Below are 20,860 nucleotides of genomic sequence, written 5' to 3' on the forward strand. Positions count from 1 at the left end.
CTAAATACTGGGGAGTTCCCAAATTGAACAGGGGTCCCTAGACTTTGGGGGGGTCCCCAAAACTTGGGAGAGGGTCCCCAAGCCCTGAGCAGGGGGTGTCCTTGTCCCTTTGTCCCCCCCTCCATTTCTGGGGTTCATTCCTTGGGGTCCCCCCATCCCTCTGTACAGCACAGAGAGGCACCCCCAAGGTGGGGGGGGCGATTGTGCTTGCAGGGGGTCCCCACTGGGATGGGGGGACCCTCGGTGTGGGGGGGGATTTTGGGGGGGGGCTGGTCCATTTACATCTATATTACAAGGAAAATGTGTCTCTTTTTGGGGGGGATTGTGAGGGTTTTTGGCAACAAAAAGTGTCAGTCGGGGGAGGTCCCCACTTTGGATGGGGCCCCCTCAGTCTTGGGGGGTTCAGCCCCACCCCCCGCCTCGCCCCAGCTCGTTGCTGCCAATGATACAGGGGCCCCCTCGATGGCTTTTGGTGGGGCCTCCCTTCAAAATAGGGCCGTGTCCTCCCCACCCCCATATGTCCAGGGTGGGGGGCACAAGGAGCCCCCACCCCTCCCAGGTCCAGTGCTTTTGGGGGGGCACACGGACCCTCATGTCGACACGGGGTGGGGGGGCACGAGGGGCCCATGTCCAGCTGGGGGGACACAGAGGGGGCCTCATGCAAGGCTGCGCGTCCTTGTGCAAGGCCGGGTCTTTGCCTCAGGCTGGATCCTCGTGCAAGGCCAGGTCCACGTGCAAGGCCGGGTCCTCGTGTGTGGGGAGGACGACGCGCGAGGCTGAGGCCCCGTGCAGAGCGAGGTCCCTGTGTGAGAACGGCCCCGGGTGCAAGGCCGAGCCCTCGTGCGAGGCTGGGTCCTCCAGCAAGGCCGCCATCCCCGCAGGCCCGGACCCCCTTCTGAGGCCGCTCCCCCCCCGGGGCGGGTCCCTTGTGCAAACCCTCGTGCGAGGGGGTTCACAGGCTGGTCACCAGCTGCATCTGCCCGTTGGGCTCAGCCCCCCCGGCCTCTTACGCCCCCCCCGCCCTCGGCGCCCCCGCAGGCTGCAGCTGTTGAGGTTGCTGTTGAGGGGAAGCGGCTCTGGGGGGTCGCGGAGGCCGCCCGGGGGGGCTCTGCGGGGAGGGGGGGTCAGTTGGGGAAATAGCGGGGGAGGGAACGAAGTGGAGGGAGGAAGGGGACCCAGGGGACACAAGAGGGGGGAGCACAAGAGTTGGGGGGGGCACAAAGGGACTAGGGGGACACAAGGGGGGTCACAAGATGAGGGAGAAACACGGTGACTGGGGGGGGCTAAACAGGGGGGTACAAGGGAGGGAATGAAGTGGAGGGTACGAGAGCAGACGGGGGGCACAAGATTTGATGATTCTGTGATTCTTGATTGATTTGATTCTTCTGTGATTCTTCGAATCTGTGATTCTTTGATTCTGTGATTCTTCGATTCTTTGATTCTGTGATTCTGCGATTCTATCATTACATGATTCTATGGTTCTACAATTCCATAATTCTTTGAGTATTTGATTCTGTAATTCTGCGATTCTATGATTCTGTGTTTCTATGATTTGATTATTATGTGGTTATTTGATTTTTATTATTCTTTGATGTTTTTATTCTTTGATTTTTTTATTCTATAATTAATTGATTCTATAATTTATTGATTCTAGGATATTATGATTCTACGATTCTTTGATTCTATGGTTCTTTGATTTTTTGATTCTACAATTATTTCATTCTATGACTCTGTGGTATGGGTTTGGTTTTTTTTGCTTCTGTGATTCTATGATTCTACAATCCTGTGATTCTGTAATTCCATGATTCTGTTATTCCCTGATTCTATGATTATGTGATTCTACGATTCTTTGATTCTGGGATATTACGATTCCTTGATTCCCTGATTCTTCAATTCCAAGGTTCTATGACTCCAAGGTTCTACGATTCTTTTATTCCACGATTCTACAACTCTTTGATTCTTTCCTTTGAGCCCAAGCAGTTTGGAGCCTCCAACCCTCCTGGACCCCCCGTGTGTCACCTGCTCCATCCTTGGCTTAGCTGGAGATCCCCAGCAGTCCCCTGTGGGGTGACAATGGGGCCCTTTGTCACCTCACTGGTGACACTGCCTGTGGTCACCACGGCACCGGGCCCGGCTGCACTTTGTGGCAGGACAGCGACGGGACCAGTGCGAGCCTGGAGCGCAGCCCACGTCTCTTCAGAGTCACAGACTCGTTTGGGTTGGACGAGACCTTCAGATCGAGTCCAACCACAACCCGACTCGAGCTGCCGGTGGCAGATTCATGTGAGGAGCTCCCAAGCTCATCCCGTGTCTTTTTGTGTCGAGGAGCTCTCGAGCTCATTTCACATATTTTCGTGGCGAGGAGCTCTTGATCTCAATTCATGCCTCTTCATGGTGAGGATCTCCCAGGACCATCTCACATCTTTCCCTGGCGAGGAGCTCCTGAGTGTGTCTCAAATCCTGAAGACTTTCCTTTTTGCCGAAGCTTTTCCTTTTCACCAAAGCTTCCCTGCGAGATGGAGCAGAGATCCCCCAGCCGCCCCGGGTGGCCTGGGAGGAGGTGAATGTTCCCCAGGCCATCAGACCTCGATGGCAGCCCGACGAGGTGACCAGGTTCTGGCTGCTGCCGCATGAGTGAGGGGCCAGAGGGGACAGCGGGGACAGCGGGGACAGAGGGGACAGCAGGGACAGAGGGGACAGAGGGGACAGAGGGGACAGCAGGGACAGAAGGGACAGCGGGGACAGCGGGGACAGAGGGGACAGAGGGGACAGCGTGGACAGAGGGGACAGCGGGGACAGAAGGGACAGCGGGGACAGTGGGGACAGAGGGGACAGCAGGGACAGAGGGGACAAAGGGGACGGCAGGGACAGTGGGGACAGAGGGGTCAGAGGGGACAGCAGGGACAGAGGGGTCAGAGGGGACAGCGGGGACAGAAGGGACAGTGGGGACAGAGGGGACAGCGGGGACAGCGGGGACAGTGGGGACAGAAGGGACAGCGGGGACAGTGGGGACAGAGGGGACAGAGGGGACAGTGGGGACAGCAGGGACAGCGGGGACAGAGGGGACGCGGCTCCTGCTCAGAGGCATAAAATCACCTCAAAACACAAAATGGTGGCCCCAGGGGCACAAAATCACCTCAGGGCTCAACATGGCAGCAGAATCGCCTCAGGGCTCAACTGGCGGCCCCAGGGGTGTTGGGATCACCTCACGCCATTAAAACCCTGAGGAGCTGGAGCAGGTTGAGAGAAGGGAATGGAGCTGGTGAGAGGCTGGAGAAGGAGGGTGAGGGTGGAAATTGGGGGTGATTTCTTCCCCAAAGGGCTGTGGGGCATTGGAACAGGCTGCCCAGAGCAGTGCTGGAGTCGCCACCCCTAGAGGGTGAACAGACGAGGTTTTTGGGGACGTTTTAGTGCCGGGGTTGGGTTAATGGACTCGATGACCTTGAGGGGCTTTTCCACCCAAAACAGTTGGCTAATTGGCCGATTTGGGGCATTCCTGCATAGCTGCTCTCTCCTGGCCGGTCAGGCCGGCTCGGGGGGACACAGGGGTGTCTCTGCCGACATGGGGGTTCATCCCGGCTCCATTTCTCTCCCTGCAGCCCTCGGGATCCTGGACCGGGACCCTGACCCCTCCACCCGTGCCCTGGCAGGTCAGACCATGCTCCTCCTCACCACCAGGACGAATCAGCCAAGACAGCAGCCGACCCTGTGGTCCCTCTGCTGCTGGCACCGCTAGGCCTGGCTTAAGTGCAGCTTTTCTCACCAAAACACCTGCATTTTCTGACAATAACTCTGGAAAAGGAGCCTGATCCATGGCATCCTTCAGCCCTGGGGTGACGGCAGCATTTCTGGCCTCTCCCGACACCGTTTTTCTGTAAATCCCCCAGATCCTCAAGCTCAGGGACGTGAAGTCAGATTTTTGTGCTTGCATCTCGTTTGCTTTTTGCTTTTTTGGGGGTGTTTGGATTGTGCAGATGGTGTTGACGCTCCACTCTGAGCAGGGGCAGCACAGACCCCTTTTCACGTTGTTTAAATAAATTGTGTCAGATCAAGATTCTCCCACTGGAACCAACAGACGCGGACGCATTGTGGGGAAGATCCCAATTAAGGAAATTCACGCTGATAAAAATGCCAAGTTTATCCCCATTAAGCAGCAGCAAAGTCCAGCCCACAGGGCAGCGAAAGCCCTGTTATTTTACGTTTGAGAAGAGCCCAAGGAGTTCATCCCAGTTTGAGAAACAAAAACAGGGCAAAATGGGGACTTCGCTGCAAACGCGAGAACTTGAGCATCCAAATGTTTCATCCGGGGGTCGTTCAGGGGGATTAAAACGCTCAAGGCCCAAAGGGATTCGTGGTAAATCAGCGACGGGTGTTTTGATTTCGGGTGTCAGGGGAATGGTTGGGTCTTTTCGAACACAAATTATTTAGAGATTCTAAAACTGGAGGGAATTGGGGGTAAATTGTGGCGCAGGGAGGGAAAAGTGGGAGACGTGTCCCCCCCATGATCCTCATGTCCCCTCCAGGTCCCCTGTGTTTCCCCAGCCACTGCCTGCAGCCAGTGTAATGATATTGTTGGGCTTTGTGGGTGGGTTGTGCATTAGAGAGGGACTTTTGTGGGTTGTTGTATTTCATTGTTTTTTCTGTAAATAGTTTTGTTTCTTTGTGTGCTTGTTTGTTTTGGTAAATATATTGGTTTATGTTTTTTCAGACCTGTGCTCTCCATCGTTTTCTTGTATCTGCAGAGCTGTGGTTTCCGCTCGCTCTGGGTTCCTGGGGCTGGAGGTGGCTGGGGGTGCTGGCATGGCCACCCCGGGGACAGGGGGTCCCTGTGCACAGAGGGGTCCCATTTGCAGAGACATGGCACTGGGCACCAGTGGGGCTGGCTCATGAGATGCTGGAGAGCGGTGTCCCCAACAGCAAAGCTGTCACCAGCAACGAGTGAGCCATGAGAGCCTTGGGAACGGCTTGTGCCAGGATCAGGGAGAAGGTTTTGCAGCTGTAGGTGCTGCTGTTTAAGGCTCTGAACCTACACATGCGCAGGGTTTTGGAGCTGTTCCCCACCAGGCTGGTGTCAGGACCACGGTTGCTCCCAGCTTGCAGAAGCGTCCGGGCTGGAGCCAGTGGGAGCTGTTCCTCTCCTCTGGACGCATGCGAGGGCATTCAAGTCCTTCTCAAATGGTGGGGCCCAGCCCGACACACAGTGCTCCAGGTGAGGCTGCACCAAGCCTGGACCCAGTGGGACAATCCCTTCTCTTGGCTGGCTGGTCAGGCTGTGTTTGACGTCCCCAAGACGCCGTTTGCCCTCTCCGAGCCCGGGCACACTGCTGGCTCCTGAGCCGCTGCCCCCCAGCACCCCAGATCCCTTTCTGCAGGGCTGCTCTCCAGCTGCTCCTCTCCCCGTTTAGACTTGTGCAGCTGTTGCCCCCTCCCAGGGGCAGAACCGGCATTTGGGCTTGTTACACATCAACCCATTCGTCATCGCCCAATGCTCCAGTCTGTCTAGATGCCTCTGCAGGGCCTCTCATCTCCTGAGAAAGTCAACATGGAATCACAGACTGGTTGGGGTTGGGAAGGACCTCTGGAGATCACCTAGTCTAACCCACCTGCTAGACCAGGTTCACCAGAGCAGATGGCACAGAATGGCAACTACGTGTGTTCTGAGTGTTTCCAGAGAAGGACTCTCCATCCTAGAGAAGGCAGCCTGTTCCAGGGCTCTGGCATCCTCACAGTAAAGAAGTTTCTCCTCCTGTCGAGACAGAACCTCCTGTGTGTCATTCTGTGCCCGTTGCTCCTCACCCTGTCATTGGGCACCACTGAAAAGAGTCGGGCCCATCCTCTTCACACCCACCCTGGGGATATTTAGCAGCATAAACACAATCCCCTGTCAGCTTCTCTTCTTAGTTCTCTCAGTCTTGCCTCTTCAGAAAGAAGCTCCAGAGCCCTCATCATCTCTGTGTCTCTCCACTGGACTCTCTCCAGTAATTCCTTCTCCTTTGTAAGCTGGTGTCGAGGGTTTAGATTGCGGGGGAGAATAAAATGTTGGCAGATGTATTGTTAACCTCCTCTCCTGCGTCCACTTCCCCCTTTTGCCCCTCCCTCTCCCCGCTTCCCACTCAGGACAGGTGATCGGGAGGGAAAGAAGGACAGAGAGAAGAGAGTTGGAAAAAATTAAAGATGTTTCACTAATGCTACTGATAAGAATAGAGAAAATAATACAAAATATACAAAACCAATCTGGAAAGTCCCAGCAATTACAGAGTGGGCACCCAAAGTCCTGGACTGGACTCTGCAGCCAACCAGAGCTGGATTCAGTCTGTCACTAGGCCTCAGTTCGCAGGGATGACTCGCAAGGTCCTCTCCTAATGTCGCCATAAGGAAAAGGGACGAGATCCTCATGATCTCCCACTTTTATATGAAGTATCCATGTGAATGGAATGTTATACACAGTTGGTCAGTTTCTTGGTCGCCTGTTTCTCGTTGCCCCTCTCACGAGATGTCCATCCATGCTTATCAATGACCTCGCATTGCATTGCTATGTTCACCAAAACATGTATCTGGTTTTCCAGGAAAATGCAGCTGATATGAAGCTTGAGCTGAGAGGCAAATTCACTAAAAGAGGATCTTGTTTTTTAACAAACTCAGGACATTCTACCCCTTATAATATGCCATTCACAGAATATTTAAACCTTATCAATACAATCTATCAATACAATCTAATTAATCACTACTACTATATATATATATGTATATACACATATGTACATATATACACAGGAGTAATTAATCTTGATCAGTGGACCACCCTTTGAAAAGTTAATTAAGTTCATTTTGTCACAGCAGCCTCCCAGGGCAGGAAAAATGGTACATCTAGTGCATCTCATGACCACTGTTTGTGGGTTAAAGACATCAACTTTGAAGAAGTTGTCAGGTGCCACTCCAAGAAGCTAGCTTTGGTTTCATCATCACTGTCTTGATCTGGAAGACACTTACGAAACACTGTCAGGTCCCTGGGAAAAACAATCCCAGTAATGGGCTTGCCTTTGCCTGAGGCAGGAGTAACCCAGACCGCCTTTCCTAACATGTTTTTCATGTGTACTACAGGGAGTTTATCTCCTTCCACAGGATGAAGAATCTCTGATTGGGCAGGCCCAGCTCGATTGGTTGATCCCCTGGTGTTGGTCAACCACATGGCTTTTGCTAAATGTGAATCCCAGTTTTTAAATGTTTCACCACCAAGTGCCTTTGGTGTAGTTTTTAGCAAACCATTGTACCTTTCAGATTTCCCAGAGGCTGGTGCATGATATGGAATATGATATACCCACTCAATACCGTGTTCTTTGGCCCAATTGTCTATAATACTGTTTTTGAAATGAGTACCATGGTCTGATTCAATTCTTTCTGGCGTACCGTGTCCCCAAAGGAGTTGCTTTTCAAGGCCAAAGATATTATTTGGGGCTGTAGCATGAGGCACGGCATATATTTCCAACCATCCAGTGGTTGCTTCCACCATTGTAAGTACATAATGCTTACCTTGACATGTTTGTGGAAGTGTAATATAATCAATCTGCCAAGCTGCTCCATACTTATACTTCAACCATCGCCCCCCATACCATACAGGCTTTAACCATTTCACTTGTTGATTTCAGCGCAAGTCTCACATTCATGAATAACCTGTGACATAGTGTCCATAGTTAAATCCACCCCTCGATCACGAGCCCATTTATATGTTGCATCTCTACCTTGATGCCCTGAAGCATCATGGGCCCACCGGGCTAGGAAAAGTTCACCTTTATGTTGCCAGTCCAAGTCCACCTCAGCTACTTTAATCTCAGCAGCTTGATCTGCTTGTTGGTTGTTTAGATGTTCCTCGGTGGCTCGACTTTTAGGCACATGAGCATCTACATGACGAACTTTCACAGGCAGGCTCTCTAGCCGAGCAGCAATGTCTTGCCACAGTGTGGCAGTCCAAATGGGTTTACCTCTGCGCTGCCAGTTGCTTTTCTTCCATTGCTGTAGCCACCCCCACAAGGCATTTGCTACCATCCATGAGTCAGTATAGAGATAAAGTATTGGCCACTTCTCTCTTTCAGCAATGTCCAAAGCCAGCTGGATGGCTTTCACTTCTGCAAATTGACTAGATTCACCTTGTCCTTCAGTGGCTTCTCTAACTTGTCGTGTGGGACTCCACACAGCAGCTTTCCACCTTCGATGTTTTCCTACAAGACGACAGGATCCATCTGTGAACAGTGCCTACTGCTTATCAGTCTCTGAAAGTGTATTATATGGTGGTGCTTCTTCAGCATGTTTTACTTCCTCATCTGGAGACATCCCAAAGTCTTTGCTTTCTAGTCAGTCTGTAATCACTTCTAAGATCCCTGGGCGACTGAGACTTTCAATTTGAGCTCGTTGCGTGGTCAATGCAATCCATTTACTCCACGTAACTTCGGTCGCATGATGTGGAGAGGGAACCGTCCCTTTGAACATCCAGCTCAGCACTGGCAGTCGAGGTGCTAGGAGGAGCTGTGCTTCAGTACCGATCACTTCTGAAGCAGCTCAAACTCCTTCATATGCTGCTAGTATCTCTTTTTCAGTTGGAGTATAGTTGGCCTCGGATCCTTTGTATCCTCGACTCCAAAAACCTAAGGGTCGGCCTCAGGTTTCTCCTGGTGCTTTCTGCCAGAGGCTCCAGGTAAGTCCATTATCTCCGGCTGCGGTCTAGAGCACATTTTTAACATCTAGTCCAGTCCGAACTGGTCCAAGGGCCACTGCATGAGTTATCTCACGCTTAATTTTTTCAAAGGCTTGTCGTTGTTCAGGGCCCCACTCAAATTGGTTCTTTTTACGAGTCACTCGATAGAGAGGGCTCACAATCTGACTGTAGTCAGGAATATGCATCCTCCAAAAACCTACAACGCCCAAGAAAGTCTGTGTCTCCTTTTTATTAGTAGGTGGAGACATTGCAGCAATTTTGTTGATCACCTCCATTGGGATCTGACGACGGCCATCTTGCCATTTTATTCCTAAAAACTGGATCTCTCGTGCAGGTCCCTTGACCTTGCTTCGTTTTATGGCAAAACCAGCATCCAAAAGAATCTGAATTATTCTCTCACCTTTCTCGAAGACTTCTTTGGCTGTGTCGCCCCATACGATGATGTCATCAATATACTGCAAGTGTTCTGGAGCTTTACCTTGCTCCAGCGTGGTCTGGATCAGTCCATGGCAGATGGTAGGACTGTGTTTCCACCCCCAGGGCAAGCGATTCCACGTGTACTGGATGCCCCTCCAGGTGAAAGCAAACTGCGGCCTGCACTCTGCTGCTACAGGAATAGAGAAAAATGCATTAGCAATGTCAATTGTAGCATACCACTTAGCTGCCTTTGACTCCAGCTCAAATTGCAGCTCTAGCATGTCAGACACAGCAGCACTCAGTGGTGGCGTAACTTCATTCAGTCCACAGTTAGTCTCCACTCATCACTAGACTTACGCACTGGCCAGATTGGGCTGTTAAAAGGTGAGCGAGTCTTACTGATCACACCCTGGCTTTCCAATTGACGGATCAACTTCTGAATAGGAATCAAAGAGTCTCGATTGGTGCGATATTTCCGGCGATGCACTGTCGTGGTAGCAGTTGGCACCTGCTGATCGTCAACCATCAGCAGTCCTACAACAGAAGGATCATCTGAAAGACCAGACAAATCAGACAGCTGTTCAATTTTCTCAGTGTCCACAGCTGCTATACCAAATGCCCAACTATACCCTTTTGGGTCCTTAAAATACCCTCTCTTGAGGTAGTCTATGCCAAGGATGCACGGAGCATCTGCACCAGTCACAATGGGATGCTTTTGCCAGTTTTTTCCAGTTAGGCTCATTTCAGCCTCTACAACAGTCAGTTCCTGGGATCCCCCAGTCACTCCAACAATATTGATGGATTGCGTTTCTTTATAATTAGAACGAATTCTTGTGCACTGTGCACCAGTGTCCACTAAAGCTGGGTGTGTGTTGTACCAGGCCACCATATTTGTACAGTCCAATAAACTCTACTATCCCTTTCCTCCACCTGGTTGGAGGCAGGGCACCTCTAATTTCTGTTTTGCACAGTCTCTGGGTGTGAATTAGAGGTTCCTTCAAGAGCATCAGAATTTCTTCTGCTCCTTTTGTAAACTGGAGCAGCCACCTTCCTAGGAGTTTTTCCTTTTATCTCACGTACTCGTTCTTGAAGTTCTGAGGTAGGTCTTCCATGTCACTTATTCATGTTTTCTCCCTGCTCATGTAGGAAGAACCACAGTGAACCTCTTTTTGTGGGCTGCCTCTGTCCTCCCTCTCGAGATTGGAAACGCCTTCTCCTAATAGCTGAAACATAGGTTTGTGCAGGTCGTGAATGGTATGTGTCTTCTCTGAGTTCTTTGATTTCTTGCAACAGCTTTTCAAAGCGGTCATCAGATTTTTCACACAGTTTCTCCACAGCAGAGACACAAGCCCGTAGAGAAACAGCAAGGCTGTCCTCAAAGTCACGGAGCTGCTCAATCACTTCAGTAATATTTGGTACACCTCCAGCTGACCAGAGCATTCCTGCCAATGACTTAGCATATGCAGGTGATGCACTTTGTACAAATCTGCGCCACAGAGGTCATATACAATTGATTCTATCTGGGCCTGTCCCCTCTTGGCTGTTTGGTCCAAAATAGATGATCTCTCGCACAGCTAATTCTCTCAGGAACTGAATACCTCTCTCCATAGTATTCCACTTCCCTAACTTGGATATACAATCTTCCTTGTAGGGAAATCTTACTTTCATAGCTGCCAGGAGTCGGGTCCAGAGAGTAGTGGCATTAGATTCTCTTGAAATTGCCCTATCAATGGTGGAATCTCTTGACAGAGATCCCAGCTGCCTGGCTTCACCACCTTCCAGTTCAATTGTTTCTGCCCCATTGTCCCAACATCGGAGCAGCCAGGTTAAAATATTCTCGCCTTCACGATGACTAAAGTCTTTTCACAGATCTCTCAGCTCACCTGGAGAAAAGGACCGAGTGGTGGTCACTTCATCTCCTCCCTGTCCTGATGGTGCCCCTTGGGTTGATGTTGGCACTGTGCCATCATCTGCTGCACGGGTAGTCTTTCTAGTGACTTTCTTACGACCGGCAACTGATGCTGATATGGGTTTACCATCATTTGATTCATTTCCAGAGTCTGAATGACTGTCACCGTGATTGCTGTGGTTACAGCAGCAACAGTGCCCAGTGTGTGAGGAAGGGGGGGCCGCCTTGTTAACCTTTGAGGCTGGAGAAGTAATGTTATCTGCAGCGGCCTTGGCAAAGAAACTCTGCAGAGGAGCTGTAGCTTCAGCCTGCAAAGCCGCCGTTGCGGGGGCAGTGGCTGCAGCGGCAGCTTTCGCTGTTTTGCTCTTTCTCGAGCGGCCAGGAGTGCTTTTTGCTAAAGCTTCCGAAGACGCACCGCAAATCTCAGGACTAAAAAGAGACGCAAGCCTTCTGTTGAACCCCATTTCTCTTAATATTAACAGAAACTGACACACATTCATCAAACCAGATAACACCATCACAGTTCTATCAAAACTCCAAGGATATTCAAAGCTCTCTAAAACATTTGCGAACTGTCCTAGCGAAAAAACAAAAGTATTGTTAGTCAGCCTTTCTAAAGATTCTCTTGGCCAATTAGCAAACACAGAGCCGTACTGGAGGTTTTTCAAGGTAAAGCAGAAGCGAGTAGAAATTCATTAGCGGCTGCAGTATAATGAAATAAACCAGTGACAAACTAGACAGTATCATCATGATCATTGTCCAGTTCCTTGTTGTTATATAATGAATACTTCGATTTAAAAATAAGGCCCAACATAGATATGGAATCAGTGAGCACAATGTAGAAAATAACTGATACAACTTACGCCATAACATCTTTAAATCAATGTAATTCACTTTGCCTTAATACCACTAAATAATATCCGAAGCAAACAGAACTGCGAGTACCACAACTCTATGAGTTGGCACGGAGCCCAGAAAATTGAAAGGTATGTCAGAGCAGTAGAAAGCCAAAAATCTTCAACTTTATCCCTTTCTCTTGCCCCACGTTGGGTGCCAATTATCTCTCGAGGGTTTAGATTGCAGGGTGACAATAAAACCCTGGCAGATGTATTGTTAACCCCCTCTCCCCCCTACTTCCCCCTTTTCCCCCTCCTTCTCCCCCCTTCCACTCAGGACAGGTGATCGGGAGGGAAAGAAGCACAGAGAGAAGAGAGTTGATAAAAATTAAAGATGTTTTACTAATGCTTCTAATAAGAATAGAGAAAATAATACAAAATATACAGAACCAATCTTGAAAGTCTCAGCAACTGCAGAGCCGGCACGCAAAGTCCTGGATTAGACTCTGCAGCCAACCAGAGCTGGATTCAGCCTCTCACTAGGCCTCAGTTCGCAGGGACAACTAGCAAGGTCCTCTCCTAATGTCGGCCATAAGCAGAAGGGAAAAGGCAAAAAGGCAAAGGGACGAGATCCTCGTGATCTCCCACTTTTATATGAAGTATTCACGTGAATGGAATGTTATACACAGTTGGTCAGTTTCTTGGTCACTTGTTTCTCGTCGCCCCTCTCGCGAGATGTCCATCCATGCTTATCAAGAAATTTGCATCCCATTGCTAGGTTTACCAAAACATGTGTCTGGTTCTCCAGGAAAATGCAGTTAATATGAAGGCTTTAGCTGAAAGAAAAATTCACTAAAAGAGAAACTTGATTTAACAAAACCAGGACACTCAGGTAGCTGGGTTTTTTGTTTGGGCCTAATCCATAACGTCTGATGGCTTTCCTCCTCGTCTGAAGACGAATGTGCTAGAAACTATAAAGCAAAAAAAAAGTCCTGCAGCGTAGCCTTGCCTTGCCTGTCCTTGCCTCTCCTTGCCTTGCCTCTCCTTCTCATGCTGTTCTCTGTCCCATCCTCTCTCATCAACCCCTCATCTGGCTGGATGTCTCTTGTTTCCTCTCTTCTTTCCTTTTCTCTCACTCTCCTGCTTCCTGCCTCTTTTCTTTCCAATCCTCCATTTCAGTCCTGCAGCCCAACACTACTTTTTATTCTTCCTTCCCTTTGTCCTGCTCCCTTCGCTTTCTCCCTCGGTCCCATATCTTTCTTCCTGACTTGTCTGTTGGAGACTTTGGGCCACTTTTGCTTCAAGTCTGGGGATGTTTTGGCCAGTTTTCAGAGGCCTGGCTGGTGACAGCAGGGACAGCAGGCAGTGAGAGGCCTTGGGCTGACAGGCTCCCCCTCCCCTAGGGGGCGCTCGGCTGCCACACCCAGCTGACATAGAACCTTTGTCACAATGCCCGCTACTGTGGCGAGGATGCGGTGACTCTGCAGGTGACAGGGACGCTGCAGGACTTGGTGTCAGCTCAGCAATTTCTCAGTTCCCCAAAGAAGCTGAATTCTTCAAATTCCTGCCTTTGCTGTTGAAATTATGTCATCGGGTGGGTGTTTTGGCGTAATACACTGAAAACCAGAGTAGAAATGTTGAAATATGCCCATGATATGCATGATCCCTGCACCAAACCACCATGACTCAGCCTAAGGAGATCTGCAGCTTATTTTTTTCTACTGCCAGCAGATTGTGGAAGTACAGTAGAATAACCATCCTTATGGAGAGATCTTTGCATTTTAGACTTAGTCTAAGTGTCTCAAGTAGCTGGGTTTTTTGTTTGGGCCTAATCCATAAGGTCTGATGGCTTTCCTCCTTGTCTGAAGATGAATGTGCTAGAAACTATAAAGCAAAAAATAGCCCTGCAGCCTAGCCCTTCCTTGCCTGTCCTTGCCTGTCCTTGCTTTGCCTTATTTCCTTCTCATTCTGTTCTCTGTCCTGCGAGCAGCGGAGGAACAAGCTGAGACATCTCAATGTGAGTCATAAAGCATAGTTCACTTCATTAGTTCAAACAGTGCATACTTATAGAGTCTACAATAATTATGCCTACTTGTCATTCACTAATTGGCTTAAGCTCTAACGATTACATTTGCATTGTCCTCCTACTTGCGGCTCGCTAGCTATGCATGTTTTCTTAAAGTTATTTATGAAACTCTGCCAAGGTCGCAGTGTTCTTGCCGTTCCCTCATGATCAGCAGTTTCTGCTGAGGCCAATGAGGCATTGAGGCCTTGTTATGCTAAGCTCAAACATTCTTTTAATACAAGATAAGGCACAACTTAGAGACAAAAGTCCAATAACTACAATAACTAACAAACCTTGCAAGAGGCCTACGATCTATCCTCCCAGTCCCAACCAGTTCATCAAACTTTCTAGGCGTAAAAACCCCATATCCTTTTGAATCTTTTTGGAGTGGTCCATAAGTTGTTGAATTATCTTATGGATTGAACTCGATTTATCTTCTAGGTCCATACAGCAGAGACCATCAAATTCTTCACACCCATGTCCCTACGATAGCAACAGAAATCTATAGCAACACGATTTTCAAGTATAACATGCCTAATACCATCAACATCTACTATTAATTGAGTTAGTATCTCAGAAGTTAGATTAGCCTGTTTAAAAGACTGATAGTTTAGCTTTCATATGTCTCCTAAAGCTTTACCAGCTGCTAGACTAGGGAGAAGAAGTGCAGTAGATATTATGGTAGGAATGTCTCATAATTTTACCTCATTTTTGCATTGAATATCTAAGTGTAATATCACCCTTTTGACTTTCCTGCTGTTTGCTAGTGATTTGACCACAACTAATGCAGGTTCTTTCTGACTTAGCATGTTTTTGGGTCATACTTGCAAAGTATTTCATCACAGGGCAAATTTAGGCTGCACCACTTAGATATAAGTGATTCATCACATACAATCCTTTTGACAATTGGTTTTGTGGTGTTTTCCCTACTTCTCCCCCCTTTTTGTTTTAAAAAACAAACAAACAAACAAACAAATAAAATTCAGAACCAGACACATGCTTTGGATCTTGACTACGTACTCAAAATCACAAATCAAATTTAGAGGTTCCTCCTTAAAAAGCTCTAAGTAATGTAAAGCTGCGCCAAGTTCTCCTAATTGGGTTGAACCTTCAATAATTTTTACAGAATGATGCCAATCGTTATCTTCATGCCAAACCACTACAGCTTTATGAGACTTCCCAGAACCATCAACAAAAACTGGGCAAGTATGTAGGATCAGACCAGATACAAGTATGGTCTGTGACCTGATGTTAAAGACTTGCAGGTTCTGCATCAATTTATATTTAGGCATGCCAAAAGCTGTGCTGTTAAGAAAATCAGCTAGTGCAATTTACAAGGATGTAGATTGCAAATCAAAAATCAAAATTAAATGTCACAAATGGTACATGTAACAGACAAATCTGCAAGTCCAATCGAATGCAGTCAACCTCTAAGGTTTTCATAAATTTATTCCTCAAAGTTTCCAACTCCATTTTAGCTGTCGTTTATTGGATATTGTTTACCCTTACCGGATCAAAGTCATGTTTCAGATCTATCAGTGTAGTATTTGCTTTATCGAAACATTGGCTGTTAATACTAGTGGAAATACAGCATTCAAAATTTCCTTGGAGATTTCTCACTCGCACAAGCAGATCTGCACCATCCAAGCAGCTTCTTGTAAGACATGCAACTAAACAGAATTATCAGAAAACGTTATTTGAGCTTACAATTTACTTAACAAATCCTGACCCAAGAGAGGTATAGGACTTTCCGGCAAATACAAATACAAGAATTCATGTATTAAAATTTTGTTCCAAATTTGGCATTCTATTGGTCTCAAAAAACAACTTTTCTTTCATTCTCTCGCATGATCTCAAAAACTAGCACGGTGAGTTTACTAAGAAGTGTCTTACAGCTAGTTACCACAGAATAAGTCTGTTCAAAGAAAAATTTTTTTTTCTTCTTCTTTCTCTTCTTGCCGCAGTTCAGATATAGCCAAGGCCATGCAGCTGGTGTAATCGCTGATATGAGGTGGGAGGCTTTGGCAAACTCCTCAGTTACAATGAGCTGCACACAGGCCTGGGATATTTTGCTCTTTTATTTTCCCATTTCATTCCAACCATAATACACTTTATATGCAATTCCAAGTAGCTCAGCAATAGTTACATTCCTTAGCTACATTTACCTTTCACAATTTACAGATGTCGAAATACAGTATATTAAACATCAATCCATTATTCCACTTTCCTCGATCCAAATCAGTTCACATTCCAGCAACCTTTAAATACAACTTCATAACTTCATACAATACCAAGTTCACATCCATCATAGCATTTAGGTGTTTTGGTTTTTTGGTTTTGTTTTTTTGTGTGGTTTTTTTGTTTGTTTGTTTTGTTTTGTTGTTTTGTTTGTTTGTTTGTTTGTTTTTGTTGTTGTTGTTGTTTTTCAAAGCAGAGTTTAACAGTTTAAATTCTTTTCTGGTCTCAAAATTACTAGATAATAATATAAGCAATTACTCTAATGTGTAAGGATGCATCCTAAGGGGAAGCAAGGCGGAATTTTAGCAATGGAACCGGTTCCCATTATAAATATGCAAATTAAAATACTGAGCTCAGATGTGAAAACCAAATATCAAGGTCAAATATGCAGATAGATCACAGTTACACTTATTCAAGACAATATCTCAATTTTTGCATTGCACCTTTAACCACTTACTGCTTGGCCAGGTAGCGGTACCGCTGGTTCTTCCTGACAAAAAGGGTCAGTGCGCGCTGGAGCCCAACCGGCACCTGCCCCTCGCCGCCGCAGCAAGCTGGACTGGGCAAGGCCCTTACTAGTGTCTCATCTGGTGCGCTACAACTGTTATTCCAAAACCAGGATTCCTTACTTGATGTGCATACAAAAAAGCCAAATTTAGTGCACCGAGATGAGAGACAGCCTGTCACAGAGTTGCGCAAGTCTGGATATTGGAATAAAGATAGCATGCTGGAAATAAAAAGAAAAAATAACAGCTACTACACACAAAAACTTAACATCACGTTCACACAATAAGGAACTAAATTACTCATGATCTTCTGTACTATCACAAAACGCACTTTTTGAGTCAACCGATTCTCATGATTTAACAGTCTGTGAACTTACTGTACTATATAACAGGCAAAGACTTACTAAACTATAATATGCTTAAACAGATACCTACAAAGAAAACAAGTTAATAAGGAAAACATTGTGCAGACTTCAGCAAGTTTACTGTGACCTGTGTGTTATCAGTTAACTCTCTCTCAGCTGTCTGAAATGATTTAATGATCTCTTGTAGGGATTTATTTTGTCCTACTCTTCTTGCCCTAAAAACAACATTAATTGCAACAAGGTGTTATACTTCAAGATTCTATTCCCTAGACACTTTTCCCAATCGTTTAACTTATACCGCAGCCACCATTAATTACAATATTTTATAATATCTTCCTTCTTCATATTTCCAAGTGCTTTCCTATGTTTTAAAACACCTCCCAATACCGATTTTTTATGAACACGACTGAAAATAGTCATTTCTGACCCCACTTCATAAGTAAAAACCATGAGAAGAGGGAGGGAGGTGGGGGAAAGCACAGGGCTGCTTGCAGAGTGAGTGGGAAAAGTGGGGAGAAAGTTTTATGGTGTACTTATACCACAAAGAAACAACTCTAACAACAACCAGTGGAACAATTAACTCACATTCCTGACAAGCTGCTTGGTTTTCAGAGGGGCAATACACAGAAGAATTTAATATGTGCTGTAAAACTTGCAAATAACACGTTGATAGCAAACATTAGCATTCTCTACTGCTAATTTCAACACCAGTGCTTCCTTAACTTCCAAGTTTTATACCCTGAGTCCCCAGGAGCACTCCCTTTCCCATCACGATTATCATGACTGCATTGCTGACTGTCAGATTCACTTGCTGTTAGCTGATCTAATCTGTCACACAGTTCTGTTGTCCAGTTCTTATTCAGTGACTCCTTCTGTTCTCTCGTGGAAGTTGGAGGGTTAAAAGGCAGTAAAAGCAGATTGATAAAATTGGTAAAAGGACTGATAGTACACTTGTTTACGACTTTAGCATTCTCAGCTTTCACAGGTTCTTCAAGCAAGTTGTCTGACTCCAAACCAGAGCAGAAATGTTGAAATATGCCCATGATGTGCATGATCCCAGCACTAAACCACCATGGGGAATAAGCAGGAGGAGTTAGAATCCTGTGTTCGGTCGGGAGATTATGATCTGGTGGCAATTACAGAAACATGGTGGGACAGTTCACATGACTGGAATGTGGTCATGGATGGCTACGCCCTTTTCAGGAAAGACAGGCCGGCCAGGCGTGGTGGTGGAGTTGTTCTCTATGTGAGAGAGCAACTACAATGTACTAAATTCTGCCCAGGAGTGGATGACGAGCAAGTTGAGAGTGTATGGGTCAGGATCAAGGGGCAGGCTGGCAGGGGTGACACTGTTGTGGGCGTCTGTTACAGGCCACCAGATCAGGCTGAGGAAGTTGATGAGGCCTTCTATGGGCAGCTGAGAGTGGCCTCACAGTCACAGGCCCTGGTTGTTGTGGGTGATTTTAACTTCCCTGATGTTTGCTGGAAGGACCATTCAGCCAGCCAGCCACAGTCCAGGAGGTTCCTCCAGTGCATTGATGAGAACTTCCTCATGCAGATGGTGGAGGAGCCGACTAGGAGAGGTGCACTGCTGGATCTCATCCTCACTAACAAGGAGGGTCTGGTCGACGCAGTAAAGGTTGAGGGCTGCCTGGGCTGCAGTGACCACGAGATAGTGGAGTTCAGCATCTTGTGTGGCAGGAACAGAATAGCAAGTAGAATTGCAACCCTGGACGTTAGCAGGGCTAACTTCGGCCTTTTCAAGCAATTGCTGGGGGAAATCCCATGGGCAAGACTGCTTGAAGGAAAAGGGGCCCAAGAGAGCTGGATTGCATTCAGAGATTGCTTCTTCCACGCTCAGGATCAGAGCATCCCCACACGTAGGAAGTCAAGGAAGAGAGCCAGGAGGCCTGCGTGATTGAATAGGGATAAGTTGGGTATGCTCAAGCAGAAGAGGAGAGTTTACAGGCCATGGAAGCAGGGGCTGGCCACTTGGGAAGAATATAAGTCTGCTGTTAGAGGATGTAGGAAGGCAGCTAGGATAGCCAAGGCCTCCTTAGAGTTACAACTGGCGAGAGGGGTCAAGGACAGCAAAAAGAACTTTTTCAAATACATAGCAGATAAAACTAATACCAGAGGCAATGTCGGCCCACTGATGAATGGGGTGGGTGCCCTGGTGGCAGAAGATACAGAGAAGGCAGAATTACTGAATGCCTTCTTTGTCTCTGTCTACTCTGCTGGAGGCTGTCCTGGGGAGCCCTGTACCCCTGAGACCCCAGATGAAGCCAGGTCAATGGAGGAGTTTGCTTTAGTCGATGAGGACTGGGTTAGGGAGCAATTAAATAGTCTGGACATCCCTAAACCCATGGGTCCAGATGGGATGCATTCGCGGGTGCTGAGGGAGCTGGCTGGCGTCATTGCTGGACTGCTCTCAATCATCTTTGCCAAGTCCTGGGAAACGGGAGAGGTGCTCGAGGATTAGAGGAAAGCAAATGTCACTCCAGTCGTCAAAAAGGGCAAGAAGGAGGACCCGGGTAATTATAGACCGGTCACCTCCACCTCTGTCCCTGGGAAAGTAAAGGAACAGCTTATCCTTGGTGCCATCTCAAGGCACATCAAGGACAAGAGGGTTATTAGGGGCAGTCAGCATGGCTTTACCAAGGGTAAGTCATGCTTGACCAACCTCATAGCCTTTTATGAGAATGTAACAAGGTGGATGGATGATGGCAGAGCGGTGGATGTGGTCTACCTTGACTTCAGTAAAGCCTTTGACACAGTCTCCCACAGCATCCTCACAGCTAAGTTGAGGAGGTGTGGTCTAGACAATAGAGTAGTGAGGTGGGTTACAAACTAGCTTCAGGAGAGAAGCCAGAGAGTGGTAGTCAATGGTGTGGAGTCTAGTTGGAGGCCAGTATCTAGTGCAGTGCCTCAGGGGGCAGTACTGGGGCCAATATTATTCAATATATTCATTAACGATTTAGACGAGGGAATAGAGTGTACTATCAGCAAGTTTGCTGATGACACTAAGCTGGGAGGAGCGGCTGACACGCCAGAAGGCTGTGCTGCCGTCCAGTGATCTGGACAGGCTGGAGAGTTGGGCGGGGAATAACCTGATGAAATTTAACAAGGGAAAGTGTAGAGTCCTGCATCAGGCCAGGAACAACCCCAGGTTCCAGTATAGGTTGGGAAATTACATATTAGAGAGCAGTGTAGGGGAAAGGGACCTGGGGGTCCTGGTGGACAACAGGATGACTATGAGCCAGCACTGGGCCCTTGTGGCCAGGAAGGCCAATGGCATCCTGGGGTGTGTTACAAGGGGTGTGATTAGTAGATCGAGAGAGGTTCTCCTTCCCCTCTACTCTGCCCTGGTGAGACCACATCTGGAATATTGTGTCCAGTTCTGGGTCCCTCAGTTCCAGCAGGACAGGGAACTGCTGGAGAGGGTCCAGCGTAGGGCAACGAAGATGATTAAGGGAGTGGAGCATCTCCCTTATGAAGAAAGGCTGAGGGAGCTGGGTCTCTTTACTTTGGAGGAGACTGAGGGGTGACCTTATTAATGTTTATAAATATATAAAGGGTGAGTGCCACAAGGATGGAGCCAGGCTCTTCTCAGTGGCAAACGATGATAGGACAAGGGGTAATGGGATCAAGCTGGAACACAAGAGGTTCCACTTAAATTTGAGAAAAAACTTCTTCTCAGTGAGGGTGACAGACACTGGAACAGGCTGCCCACGGGGGTTGTGGAGTCTCCTTCTCTGGAGACATTCAAACCTGCCTGGACATGTTGCTGTGCGACCTCACCTAGGCGTTTCTG

General features: G+C 47.7%; 1 protein-coding gene across 1 annotated transcript in view; it reads right to left on the reverse strand.

Annotated features, from left to right (window-relative positions):
* Positions 1-963: 963 nt before the first annotated feature.
* The window catches only part of LOC308047309 (uncharacterized protein), a gene marked incomplete at both ends in the record, with an annotated part of 71,601 nt that continues 51,704 nt past the window's right edge, over positions 964-20,860 (reverse strand). The window contains 1 exon segment of the mRNA XM_080355724.1: positions 964-1,108. Coding sequence (XP_080211850.1) covers positions 964-1,108 — 145 coding nt within the window.

The sequence above is a fragment of the Nesoenas mayeri genome (genome assembly GCF_963082525.1).
Source record: "Nesoenas mayeri genome assembly, chromosome: 18".
Classification (NCBI taxonomy): Eukaryota; Metazoa; Chordata; class Aves; order Columbiformes; family Columbidae; genus Nesoenas; species Nesoenas mayeri.